The sequence below is a fragment of the Schistocerca cancellata genome, chromosome 1, assembly GCF_023864275.1.
Source record: "Schistocerca cancellata isolate TAMUIC-IGC-003103 chromosome 1, iqSchCanc2.1, whole genome shotgun sequence".
NCBI classification, from domain to species: domain Eukaryota; kingdom Metazoa; phylum Arthropoda; class Insecta; order Orthoptera; family Acrididae; genus Schistocerca; species Schistocerca cancellata.
In genome coordinates, this window is record NC_064626.1 from 1132350677 (window position 1) to 1132365543 (window position 14867).

At 38.3% G+C, this 14867-nt stretch overlaps 1 protein-coding gene across 1 annotated transcript in view; it reads right to left on the bottom strand.

Moving 5' to 3' along the window:
- Positions 1–14867, bottom strand: part of LOC126092704 (putative inorganic phosphate cotransporter) — a 173919-nt gene that overhangs the window by 15175 nt on the left and 143877 nt on the right. The window contains exon 9 of the mRNA XM_049908430.1: positions 1877–2012. Within this exon, the coding sequence (XP_049764387.1) occupies positions 1877–2012 (136 nt within the window). The remainder of the gene's footprint in view (positions 1–1876; positions 2013–14867) is intronic.

Below are 14867 nucleotides of genomic sequence, written 5' to 3' on the forward strand. Positions count from 1 at the left end.
ATTCATGTAGACAACTCCCCTAAGTACTCTATTAACAGCCCCCACCACTTCCTCCACTGCTGGCCGCAAGCTGCAACGGGACAAGTAGTGGTGGAGGTGGGGGGCACCAGTGCTCATGTCCAGGTTCCAGTAGCAGTGTACAGCTGCCCCCTCCCCCCCCCCCCCCACCCCCACCTCTACCACTACTTGTCCCGTTGCAGCTTGCGGCCAGCAGTGGAGGAAGTGGTGGGGGCTGTTAACAGTATAAAGGAGGCAGGATGTAGCAAAGACATGTATTGTGAATCTGTTGCCCAGTGCAAAGTCCCCAGCAACTGGAAAAAACATAGGTAACTTCTGCCTACAATGTTATGCCTTTAATTACTGGTAAAAGTAATTACAATGATATATGCTTAACAAAAATATTTATCACAAGGAGGGCATTGAAACTTTAGATTTCCAGTGACATATAAAGATTCCACGAATTACTATGTAAAAGAGAGACACCATGTTATTTTTCTCTTATCTCATGTCTTTATGACCTTGTTGCTTAGCCTTTGTATAGCACTCAAGGTCTGTATGCAGTTCAATGTATAGAGGCAAATGGTTAACTTTGGTTTATTGGGAGAATTTTAGCGAAGTCACACTTCACTGGGCACTCCTGATGTTCTGAGGCATCAACGGATCACAAATTTAGCATTGGAGGGCAGCGTGGAGGGTAAAAATTGTAGAGGGAGACCAAGAGATGAATACACTAAGCAGATTCAGAAGGATGTGGGTTGCAGTAAGTACTGGGATATGAAGAAGCTTGCACAGGATAGAGTAGCATGGAGAGCTGCATCAAACCAGTCTCAGGACTGAAGACCACAACAACAACAAGATATACCAGGACCACATATGGAACTACCTGATAGCCCTCTACAATTTTAGTCTGTATTTTCAACATCAAGGGTATAATGTACACATTAAGAGATATCAATACATTATTTACCAAAATTCATTTTAGTTATGAGTATCAAATTTCATCTGATTTTACTCTGAAATATGTGTAATATAATCTATCAGTAATAACTGATAGTATAGGAGTTTTTAGCATAATTTCATAAGGACCTTTTTTTTATTATTATTATCCCAATGTTTTGTAAAAGTTTATGCTGTACACTATAAAAAAATGACAGTACAGCTGAAAATGTAGTTTGAGTCTGTAAGGTGATATATGCGTCGATGTGCCACACTCCAGTCATCTGCAAGTGTATGATGGGTTTCCTTACCTAATTTCTTCTTTTTTTCTGTTTCCATAAAGGGATTTCCATTACTGTCACACTCAGTAATTGTCTGTATCTGTTGACTACTACCAAAGGATACAATATATCATGTACTACATGAGATTTTTTAAAGCATTTTAGTATCTTTTAAAGGTCAAAAATGGAATGGGATCAGGTCCCAAATTTTGTGTGATGATTTTACTAGCTTTTCCCATTCTGACACCACGAATACAAAATGGTTCAAATGGTTCTGAGCACTATGGGACTGAACTGCTGTGGTCATCAGTCCCCTGGAACTTAGAACTACTTAAACCTAACTAACCTAAGGACATCACACACATCCATCCCTGAGGCAGGATTCGAACCTGCGACCGTAGCGGTCACGCGGTTCCAGACTGTAGCGCCTAGAAACGCACGGCCACTTCGGCTGGCACACCACGAATACCACTCTGATACAAAATAATTGCTGGACAGAAACAAATGAAATCAAAATATAAAAGCCTTATTTTAAAAAAGTGTAATAAAAGATAGCCAGACAACTTCATTTAATTATATTGTGGACAAGATTATCAATATAACTGTTCCTATATTTTTCTCTGTAGAATATAGAAAATAAATGACCGAAAAATATGTACCTTCATGCTTCTTTTTCATGAAGCTGGGATCATTCCAGGGCTGTACTTCTGCCTTCCCAAAGATAACAAATGTCAAGTTTCCTAGGAAGTAAATTCCAGCAGCCATAAGAAATATGTAACGCCATTCTTCCTGGGTCTGAAAAAAGTAATTATGTATGAGGTACTAATTCAAGAATGCCTATGGTTTCCTCCTCACACTGTCCTCTATAAATATTCACTTCTCTGTTGTGTTGTTGTCCATTAATAGTAATAGTAGCATCTACGCAGTTACATACGAAAAGTAATGTTTGATGTCCACAGATGAAAGAACAGAGTCATATTTAACTGTGGTACAGAAGTTATTTGTTAACATAATTTTCAGCATGGGAAAAGCAAGAAGTAAAGAGGCAGTAAGCTATCACATGCCATCATTATTTGTTCAATTCCACATCAGCTGATGGCTCAACACTATGTCATGAACATTCTGTCAACAGGAAAATGCTCATCTACACATGGCATGTACCTGTATGAAATGTCTGTGTGATGTGACACACTCACGAACAGCAAGAGCCCAAGATCTGTCCCCAATAGAACACATGTGCGTGTGCCCAGTACCCAGGATACCAGGAACCAGTCACAACAATTGTGGGCCAGCTTGCCTTAGGTGAGAATACAATGGCTTTATGGGACACTTCCCACTTGAATCGGTGCTTGCATCCAGGCCAGAGGGGGTTATGTCATCAAACTTATAAGTGGGCTCATTTTACCAAGTTCTTTTTAAATCTGACTCATTTCTGTAATTACTGAAATAAGATCAAGTACCCTTTCAACCCATGAAGACTGTGTGCAAGATGGCGGCGTGTATAGATGTACTAATAAACCGACCCGTGGAAAATTACAAGTTTTTAAATCCTGTGTGTGTAAAATGCAGTAAGAAGGTGAAATATGGTGTTAAATTATGTTCGTGGTCACAGAAATGGATCCATCGTCAATGTTTAAATGTCTTAGAGGAAAAAAAACATGACCTGTGACTGTGGAAATGTGCACTGTAATTATCATTATATCGTGTGTTAACAAACGGAAAGCGAAGAAGAATGCACGACTTCTTCATTAAAATATGATCTTATGTTAGCTAAACTATATGTAGAGAAGCTTGAATCAGTGATAGATAGTGTACAGAAGCTGGAAGAAGTGATAGACCATTCAAAGGGTAGTGAAACGAACAAAATGGTAACTTTATTAGGCCTAAAAAGTTTTGTCATGTTAATCGTAATGAAAACAACTTTCGTCTCCTACAAGCAAATAAGGTTGAATTTTTAACGTTTGATGAATATGAAATATGTGAAAAGAGCCAAAGAAAGGAAGTACTTTCATCAAATGCAGCGAGCACAAATCATTTCAGTAGGCCTACGAAGTCCTGTAATAACAAGAAAGGAAATACCAGAAAATACATGGAACATACTTATCATGCAAACAAGATAACTACCGATACAGGTAAGAAGAAAAAAGAAGATATTTTCATACTTTCAGACAGTCATGGAAAGGGCTTAGCCGACATTTTGTGTAACATGCAAACTATATTCAAGGTTAGTGGAATAACGAAACCGGGTGCCCCTTTGTGCAAAGTTTTAAAAGATTGTGAACATTATTTGAAGCTGGGAAGCAACTGTTTAATAATAGGAGGTGCTAATGATGTTTATAGGAACGAGGGCAAACTCGCCACAAGAGCTCTAAGAAGTACATTACAGAAAATTACAGATGTTAACTTCTTCATTGCCAGTATCCCACAAAGACATGATCTTATAGAACAATCCTGTGTCAACAAAGAAATCACAGTTACTAATAGGAAATCTGAGAAAATCTGCCGAAGCCTCCCAAATGCCACATATGTGGACGTACCATCTGCAGAGAGAAGTCATTTTACAAGGCATGGGCTTCACAAAAATAAACTCAGAAAATCATTCATTAGTTGAGAAATCCTTAATGCAGTGAAGGCAGTTAAGGACAAGAATAGCACGACCATACCACCTCCACCATCAAACACAGAAACTGAAAATTTCCAACAAGAAAATGAAACTGAATCACTGACAACAGGTCTAACACTAGAATCTCCACTTTCCTCAAAAACAGCTGAGATAAATGATTCAACTAGGACAGAAGTTTCCAAAGCAGCTTCAGCAGAAGCAGCTACATACTATGCAAATGTATCATTAACAAGAAAAAAAAACACCTGATGTGCCAGCAGCCAATGACCTTTCATCAGTATTGGCCCCTCCTCAGTCTTCAACAGTGAAAGACTTTTCACCAGCTTCACCATAATCAGCAGTAACAGAAGCAAACAGAAGAAGCACAAGAACCAGGAAACTTACAACTCTGCAGGATTTTTGGTACCCGGCCTCTGTTACAAGACTAACATAAGGCAGATACCTTCAGATATACCAACTTCCAAGTCTAACTGGCAACAGACTCACCTCTACTGTCATCAACAGAAGAATAACCGTGCCACCAGCTCATCTAAAGGATTTTTTAGCATCAGGTCTGAAGGGAAAGGCGCCACCAAGATAAGTGAAAACAAATGCCCAACAGTGTTTCACCAAAACATTCAAGCCATAAAGAACAAAGCACAACAGCTAGAAGTAGAATTGGAAAATTTTGATAGCCAAATTTTGTGTATCACTGAACACTAGTGCAAAGGGAAGGAAATTGAACACATTGCATTAGGCCTAGCCTCATTTGACCTTGCATGTTACTATAGCAGAATCTCAATGAATGGTGAAGGTTCATGTATCTATGTAAAAAAAGGGATGTCATTTAAAGTTAGATATGATCTTTTAGATCTAGGTGAGGACAAACATTTTGAACTTTCCGCTGTTGAAATAATAGGACCTGGCATAGCAAAAAAGTTGGTCATATTTTGTGTGTACCGCTCTCCCAGTGGAGACATTGATATATTCTTCTCAAAACTGAATCAAAGCTTAGACAATGTTTCTGGACCAAAAGCAAATGTAATTATCTGTGGTGACTTAAACATTAATATGATGAAGCCTGAAAAGGCTAGCAACATATATGTGAATATTCTAAGCTGTTATGGAATATCCTCCCTTGTTAATTATCCAACTAGAATAATGAAAGAATCTTCCTCATCTATAGATCATGTAGCTACAGATATTGATAGTAAAAAAATGTCATATTGTTGTCCAAAACCTGGGCCTATCAGACCACCTCTGCCAGATCTTAAAAACTAACATTCATGTAGAAACTCCTCCTAAACTGTGTACATACAAAAGAATGTTTTCCAAATCAGCCCTGTATCAGTTTAAATCCCAGCTAGAATATGAAGATTGGAGGAAGTCTATGCAGAAACCAATGCAAATCAGAAATTTATCAAGTTCATGTCAATTTTTAAACTCAGATTTGAAGAGATATTTCCCAAAACTCTTTATCAAATTAAAACTACAAAGAGAAATCAGTGGGTGACTATAGGTATCAAAAAATCCTCAGAAACTCTTAGATATCTCAACTCCATAAAAAATAATCAATCTAACCCAGAAATTCTGCAATTCCACAAAAAGTACAGGAAAATATACAGAAAGGTGTTGCTAGCCACAAAAAAAACTTTCAAACAGCAAAATATTACTTGAAGCTGAAAACAAGAGAAAAGCAGCCTGGAACATCGTCAAACAGGAAACATCTAACTCTGCTAAAAAGGTCCTCAATTCACATATTAAAAACAAAGATGTACCAGTAGGTAACCCTAAAAAATTAGCTGATTTTGTAAACTCATGTTTCAGTAGTATTGCAAAAAAGTTACAGCAGAAATTTCCAGATACGTATGATTTACCTACTCAGAACCAGCCAACAAACTCAATGGTGCTCTTGCCAACTACAGAAAGGGAAGTGGCACTAGTAGTACACCAACTAAAAAATAAAACTTCAGTAGGACTTGATGAAATCCCAGTCTGTGTAGTTAAAGAATGTATAGACTCCATAAAGGGCCCATTAACAGACATAATTAATGAATCTTTCGAATCTGGATACTTTCCGGAGTACCTAAAACAAGCAAAAATTATACCTATCCTTAAAAATGGAGATGTGGAAAATGTAAAGAACTACAGGCCGACTTCTATACTGTCTATCATATCTAAAATAATAGAAATACTAGTCAAAAAGAGACTGCTAAATTACCTGAATAAATATAACCTTCTTTCCAATGACCGATTTGGTTTTAGGCCCGGAAAAGGCACACAATCTGCTATAGCACAGTTCACTAAAGTAATTTTAGAAGCACTGGACAAAGGTGAAAATGTAAGTGGTATCTTTTTAGCCTTGTCCAAGGCCTTTGATACAGTTGACCACAAAATCTTACTTCATAAATTAGGGCAAATAGGAATAAGAGGTGTGACAAAGAAGTGGTTCAAATCATACTTGGAAAACAGAGTTCAACAAGTTGAGATATCACAAGTTTCAAACAATTCCCTTATAAAACACCTGTCTGACCCAGAAAATGTGAATATAGGCGTCCCACAGGTAAGTGTATTAGGCTCAATATTGTTTCTTATATACACTAACGACTTCCCACAAAGTATCAGACATGGAGAAAAAATACTTTTTGCTGATGACAGCAACATAGTAATAACAGGTGAAAACCCAACACAACTGTCAGAAAGAGCAAACGAGGCTCTCAATGATGTCCACAACTGGTCATTAAAAAATAAAGTAACCATAAATGTAAAGAAAACTAACTATATTAACTTCCAATTGAACAAAAAACACAATGCCACTAGAATAAAAGTTAATAATAATGAATTAGAATGTGTAACAAGTACCAAATTCTTAGGGATGAATGTAGACAGCCAATTGAAATGGACAAACCATGTCAACATTTTGGCAAAGAAATTATCCACAGCATGCTATGCTCTTAGAATCCTTGCACCGGTATGCAATAATACCTGTCTTAAAATAACATATTACGGATATCTACACTCAGCCCTCAGCTATGGGATCATGTTTCAGGGAACAAGTGCCAGTAACATACAAACTGTGTTCAAAGTACAAAAAAGAGCCATAAGGATAATAACAAACAGCAACAACAGGGCCCACTGTCTAGAATTATTTAGAAAGCTAGGTATTCTAACTGTTTCTTGTGAGTATATCTTTCAGAACATAATGTTCATTAAGAAAAATCTCAACATGTACAACACAAACAGCTTAATACATGACCATGAAACAAGAGCTTGTCACCACCTCCATCTAGATAGAAAGAACAAGGCAAAGACGCAAAAAAAGTATATTTTATAATGGGATAAAACTGTATAACAAATTACCACAAGAAATTAAAGAAATGAGCCCCTCACTTTCAGACAAAAGCTTAAAACCTTTTGAGTAAGTAAAAGTTGTTGTACTGTAAAAGAATATTTAACATAGATGTAGATTATTAGCAACATATGACATTATCACAAAAATATTATGTAATTATAAATGTGTGTATGACTAGTTATAAAAACTACACAAAATATGAGAAACCTGTTTCATTGTAAATGTAAATGTGTGCTCATGTGTTGTAAACTGATGACATCCATACAATATTTATTGTTCCATGGATGAATAAATAAATAAATAAAAATAAATAAATTTCATTTTGCCTCCTCATCTGGATGCTTGACTTTCTTTGTCAGGCAGCATATATTTGCAAAACAGCAACATATGAAATTATTAATGTTGCAACAAAACTTAAGAAAATGTTCTCAAAAACTGGCAGTATTCCAGATTATATGCATTACAAACATTTCAGTTTAATTTAAGATATAAAACCCTCTTATCTGACAGGCATGTTTTCTGACTGTCTAAAAATTGCCAAAGTCTCATCATAAAAAAGGAGACAAATCAAATTTAGAAAACTAGAGACCAGTTGGTTTATTATCAGGCTTCAACAAAGTCAAAAAAAAGTCGTGAATAACAGGTTAATAAAATGTTTGGACAAAAACAAAATCTTCACTGACAGTATGGCTTCAGGAGAAATTAACAGACAACTAGTGCCATCTATAATATTGTACTAAATGCTCTAGATATAGCAGACAAAAAAACACAACAGTAATGCTATTTTGTAGACCTAAGTAAAGCTTTTGACATTTTGGACAGCAAAAATGCTTTTGGAAGCACTCTAAGTAAGTGGCATTAACACACTACATTAAAATGGTTCACCCTTTATTTGACAATCACAAAACTAGAAATACGAACAAAAAAAATAACTGAAGGAAGATACTAGAGTATGCTTCTGAACTGCAGAAAAACAGAAAAACTTCCTATACATAAATGATTTAGAGCTGCTTGCACACACACACACGCACACACACACACACACACACACACACACACACACACACACACATTTTTTGTAAACAAGCATCATTCTATAATTCACGGTAAGTTTATTTCTTGTTAGCACATGCCAGGTGGTTAATTATCACAACACTTTTTCTTTTTTATGTCAGTATACATCGTTCTCTATTTCCATCTAGCAAAAGTAATGATGAAAGGTGCGTGCCAACTTGTATATGATCAGTAGTAGTATAAGGTGTGCTTTTTTTTCATTTCTTTTTATTATCAGATGTGGTGACTCTGATTATACTCAGAAAATTTTGTTTTTAATATCTTGCATGTGATTATGATTATGGGCTAGTACTGAACATCAGTCATATAAGAAATAATCTGTATGCAGTTTGAGGATGTTGTTTAAGAAAATATAGTTAATTCAGTACATGGAATCTGTGGAGAATGATGCATCTGAAATGTACAATCACATAATTTATGGATTAACTGCATAATATGCCCTGGTTTTCCATTAATCTTCTGACTGATTTGATCCCGACCAGCTGCATTGCTCTCTTATGCCAAGCTCTTCCTCTCAGAGTAGCACTTGCACCCTACATCCTCAATCATTTGTCAGTTGTATTCCAATCTTCATTTTCCCCTACAGTTTACACCCCCTAGAACTCCCCCTAATACCATAGTAGTTATTCCCTGATCACTTAAGTCCTTCTATAATATCCCTTTTTCTTGTCACTATTTTCCATAGGTTCCTTTGTTCATCAGTTGTGCTGAGAACCTCCTCATTCCTTATCTTATCTGGCCATCTAATTTTGAACATCCTTTTGTAGCACTACAACTCACACATTTCACTTCTCTTTCTTTCTAGTTGCCCCATAGTCCAAGTTCATTACCACACAAAGCTATGTTCCAAATGTACATTCTCAGAAATTTCTTCCTCAGATTGAGGCTGATGTTTGATACTTTCAGACTTCTCTTGGCCTGGAGTCTCCTATTTTCCTGTGCCAATATACTTTTAAGTCCTTCCTTTGACTGTCATTTATTCTGCTTCCAAGACAGCAGAATTCCTTCTCTTCATTTATTTTATGGTCCCTAATTTGGATGTTAAGTTTATTGATAATCTCATTTTCACTAATCTTCATTACATTTGTCTTTCTTTGGTTTACTCTCAATTCATATTCTGTAAACATTAAGCTGTTCATTCCATTCAGTAAATTCTGTAATTTTTCTTCACTTTCGCTGGGGATAGCAATACCATCAATGAATCTTCTCATTGATATCCTTTCATCTCAAATTTGAATCCTACTCTTGAACATTTCTTTTATTCCCACCAATGTTTCTTTGATTTATAGATTTAACAGTAGTGGTGAAGGACTATATCCCTGTCTTACACCCTGTCTTTTAGTGCTTCACTCTTGGTCTTCCATTCTCATTGTTACCTCTTGATTCTCATACAAATTGTATATTATCCATCTTTCCCTAATTTACTCCTATTTTTCTAAAATTTCAAACTTCTTGCAGAATTTTATATTATTGAATGCTTTTCTTAGGTTGACAAATCCTATGAAGGTGTCTTGATCTTTCTTAAGTTTTGCTTCCATTATCAATCACAGCATCAGATCTGCCTCTAGGGTGTCCTTACCTTTTCAAAAGCCAAAGTGTTTGTCGTGTAACAAATCATAAACTTTGTTCTCCATTCTTATATATATGTGACTTACCAAACGAAAGCACTGGCAGGTTGATAGACACACAAACAAACACAAACATACACACAAAATTCAAGCTTTCACAACCAACGGTTGCTTCATCAGGAAAGAGGGAAGGAGAGGGAAAGACGAAAGGATGTGGGTTTTAAGGGAGAGGGTAAGGAGTCATTCCAATCCCGGGAGCGGAAAGACTTACCTTAGGGGGAAAAAAACACAGGTATACACTCACTCAGACACCCATATCCAACCTCACATACATGTGCGGTTGGATATGGGTGTGTGTGCGAGTGTATGCACACCCAAACAAACACAAACATACACACAACGAAGCAACCGTTGGTTGCGAAAGCTTGAATTTTGTGTGTATGTTTGTGTGTCTATCGACCTGCCAGCACTTTTGTTTGGTAAATATATATATACAGACACAAGCAGACATATTGGTCTTTAAATATGTCTGCTTGTGTCTGTATATGTGTGGATGGATATGTGTGTGTGTGTGCGAGTGTATACCCGTCCTTTTTTCCTCCTAAGGTAAGTCTTTCCGCTCCCGGGACTGGAATGACTCCTTACCCTCTCCCTTAAAACCCACATCCTTTCGTCTTTCCCTCTCCTCCCCTCTTTCCTGATGAGGCAACAGTTTGTTGCGAAAGCTTGAATTTTGTGTGTATGTTTGTGTTAGTTTGTGTGTCTGTCGACCTGCCAGCACTTTCATTTGGTAAGTCACATCATCTTTGTTTTTAAGTATATTTTTCCTACGTGGAATGTTTCCTTCTATTATAACCATATATATATAAAATAGAGGGAAACATTCCACGTGGGAAAAATATATCTAAAAAGAAAGATGATGAGACTTACCAAACAAAAGCGCTGGCAGGTCGATAGACACACAAACAAACACAAACATACACACAAAATTCTAGCCTTCGCAACCAACGGTTGCCTCGTCAGGAAAGAGGGAAGGAGAGGGAAAGACAAAAGGATTTGGGTTTTAAAGGAGAGGGTAAGGAGTCATTCCAATCCCGGGAGCGGAAAGACTTACCTTAGGGGGAAAAAAGGACAGGTATACACTCGCGCACACACACACATATCCATCCGCATATACACAGACACAAGCAGACATTTGTAAAGGCAAAGAGTTTGGGCAGTGATGTCAGTCGGGGCGGAAGTACAGAGGCAAAGATGATGTTGAAAGACAGGTGAGGTATGAGCGGCGGCAAATTGAAATTAGAAATTAGCGGAGATTGAGGCCTGGCGGATAGCGAGAAGAGAGGATGTGCTGAAGGGCAAGTTCCCATCTCCGGAGTTCTGGAGGTTGGTGTTAGTGGGAAGTATCCAGATAACCCGGACGGTGTAACACTGTGCCAAGATGTGCTGGCCGTGCACCAAGGCATGTTTAGCCACAGGGTGATCCTCATTACCAACAAACACTGTCCGCCTGTGTCCATTCGTGCGAATGGACAGTTTGTTGCTGGTCATTCCCACATAGAACGCTTCACAGTGTAGGCAGGTCAGTTGGCAAATCACGTGGGTGCTTTCACACGTGGCTCTGCCTTTGATCGTGTACACCCTCCGGGTTACAGGACTGGAATAGGTGGTGGTGGGAGGGTGCATGGGACAGGTTTTACACCGGGGGCAGTTACAGGGGTAGGAGCCAGAGGGTAGGGAAGGTGGTTTGGGAATTTCATAGGGATGAACTAAGAGGTTATGAAGGTTAGGTGGATGGCGGAAAGACACTCTTGGTGGAGTGGGGAGGATTTCATGAAGGATGGATCTCATTTCAGGGCAGGATTTGAGGAAGTCGTATCCCTGCTGGAGAGCCACATTCAGAATCTGATCCAGTCCTGGAAAGTATCCTGTCACAAGTGGGGCACTTTTGGGGTTCTTCTGTGGAAGGTTCCGGGTTTGAGGAGATGAGGAAGTGGCTCTGGTTATTTGCTTCTGTACCAGGTCGGGAGGGTAGTTACGGGATGCAAAAGCTGTTTTCACCTTCCCTACCCTCTGGCTCCTACCCCTGTAACCGGAGATGGGAACTTGCCCTTCAGCACATCCTCTCTTCTCGCTATCCGCCAGGCCTCAATCTCAGCTAATTTCTAATTTCAATTTGCCGCCGCTCATACCTCACCTGTCTTTCAACATCATCTTTGCCTCTGTACTTCCGCCCCGACTGACATCTCTGCCCAAACTCTTTGCCTTTACAAATGTCTGCTTGTGTCTGTGTATATGCGGATGGATATGTGTGTGTGTGTGTGTGTGCGAGTGTATACCTGTCCTTTTTTCCCCCTAAGGTAAGTCTTTCCACTCCCGGGATTGGAATGACTCCTTACCCTCTCCCTTAAAACCCAAATCCTTTTGTCTTTCCCTCTCCTTCCCTCTTTCCTGACGAGGCAACCGTTGGTTGCGAAAGCTAGAATTTTGTGTGTATGTTTGTGTTTGTTTGTGTGTCTATCGACCTGCCAGCACTTTTGTTTGGTAAGTCTCATCATCTTTCTTTCTTTATATATATATATATATATATATATATATATATATATATATATATATATATATATATATATATACCTAAAAACAAAGACGATGTGACTTACCAAATGAAAGTGCTGGCAGGTCGACAGACACACAAACGAACACAAACATACACACAAAATTCAAGCTTTCGCAACAAACTGTTGCCTCATCAGGAAAGAGGGAAGGAGAGGGAAAGACGAAAGGATGTGGGTTTTAAGGGAGAGGGTAAGGAGTCATTCCAGTCCCGGGAGCGGAAAGACTTACCTTAAGGGGAAAAAAGGACGGGTATACACTCGCACACACACACATATCCATCCACACATATACAGACACAAGCAGACATATTTAAATATGTCTGCTTGTGTCTGTATATGTGTGGATGGATATGTGTGTGTGTGCGAGTGTATACCCGTCCTTTTTTCCCCTTAAGGTAAGTCTTTCCGCTCCCGGGACTGGAATGACTCCTTACCCTCTCCCTTAAAACCCACATCCTTTCGTCTTTCCCTCTCCTTCCCTCTTTCCTGATGAGGCAACAGTTTGTTGCGAAAGCTTGAATTTTGTGTGTATGTTTGTGTTCGTTTGTGTGTCTGTCGACCTGCCAGCACTTTCATTTGGTAAGTCACATCGTCTTTGTTTTTAGGTATATTTTTCCTTCGTGGAATGTTTCCTTCTATTATAACTATATATATATATATATATATATATATATATAGAGGGAAACATTCCACGTGGGAAAAATATATCTAAAAAGAAAGATGATGAGACTTACCAAACAAAAGCGCTGGCAGGTCGATAGACACACAAACAAACACAAACACACACACAAAATTCTAGCTTTCGCAACCAACGGTTGCCTCTTCAGGAAAGAGGGAAGGAGAGGGGGTGACAAAAGGATTTGGGTTGGGTTTTAAGGGAGAGGGTAAGAAGTCATTCCAATCCCGGGAGCGGAAAGACTTACCTTAGGGGGAAAAAAGGACAGGTATACACTCGCACACACACACATATCCATCTGCATATACACAGACACAAGCAGACTCTCCTTCCCTCTTTCCTGACGAGGCAACTGTTGGTTGTGAAAGCTAAAATTTTGTGTGTATGTTTGTGTTTGTTTGTGTGTCTATCAACCTGCCAGCGCTTTTGTTTGGTAAGTCTTTCTTTATATATATATATATATATATATATATATATATATATATATATATATATATAGAGGGAAACATTCCACGTGGGAAAAATATATTTAAAAAGAAAGATGATGAGACTTACCCAACAAAAGCGCTGGCAGGTCGATAGACACACAAATAAACACAAACATACACACAAAACTCTAGCTTTCGCAACCAACGGTTGCCTCGTCAGGAAAGAGGGAAGGAGAAGGAAAGACAAAAGGATATGGGTTTTAAGGGAGAGGGTAAGGAGTCATTCCAATCCCGGGAGCGGAAAGACTTACCTTAGGGGGAAAAAAGGACAGGTATACACTCGCACACACACACATATCCATCCATACATACAAGACATACTGTATGTACGGATGGATATGTGTGTGTGTGCGAGTGTATACCTGTCCTTTTTTCCCCCTAAGGTAAGTCTTTCCGCTCCCGGGATTGGAATGACTCCTTACCCTCTCCCTTAAAACCCATATCCTTTTGTCTTTCCTTCTCCTTCCCTCTTTCCTGACGAGGCAACCGTTGGTTGCGAAAGCTAGAGTTTTGTGTGTATGTTTGTGTTTATTTGTGTGTCTATCGACCTGCCAGCGCTTTTGTTGGGTAAGTCTCATCATCTTTCTTTTTATATATATATATATATATATATATATATATATATATATATATATATATATATATATATAATAGAGGGAAACATTCCACGTGGGAAAATATATTTAAAAAGAAAGATGATGAGACTTACCCAACAAAAGCGCTGGCAGGTCGATAGACACACAAATAAACACAAACATACACACAAAACTCTAGCTTTCGCAACCAACGGTTGCCTCGTCAGGAAAGAGGGAAGGAGAAGGAAAGACAAAAGGATTGGGTTTTAAGGGAGAGGGTAAGGAGTCATTCCAATCCCGGGAGTGGAAAGACTTACCTTAGGGGGAAAAAAGGACAGGTTTGCACTCGCACACACACACATATCCATCCACACATACACAGACACAAGCAGACATTTGCAGACATTTGCTTGACTGCTGTTGTTCATGACTCCAACTATAATATTAGATACAGTGTGCTTACTTTTACTTCACATTTTTTCTTACATTCTTAAAAAAGAACTAGTATCACAAAAACTTGAATCATAAACTAAATGACACCCTCCAGTATTCAGTTAGGTCATTAAGATAACATAATTTAAGAGATGTTAATCATATTTTTAAATAGGTCATAGCAAAGGCATACTAAAAAGTTCTGTAACCTTTTTCAGCTATTTTAACTACCCATATATTATGTAAGCTAAGTTATTGTTGGAGCATA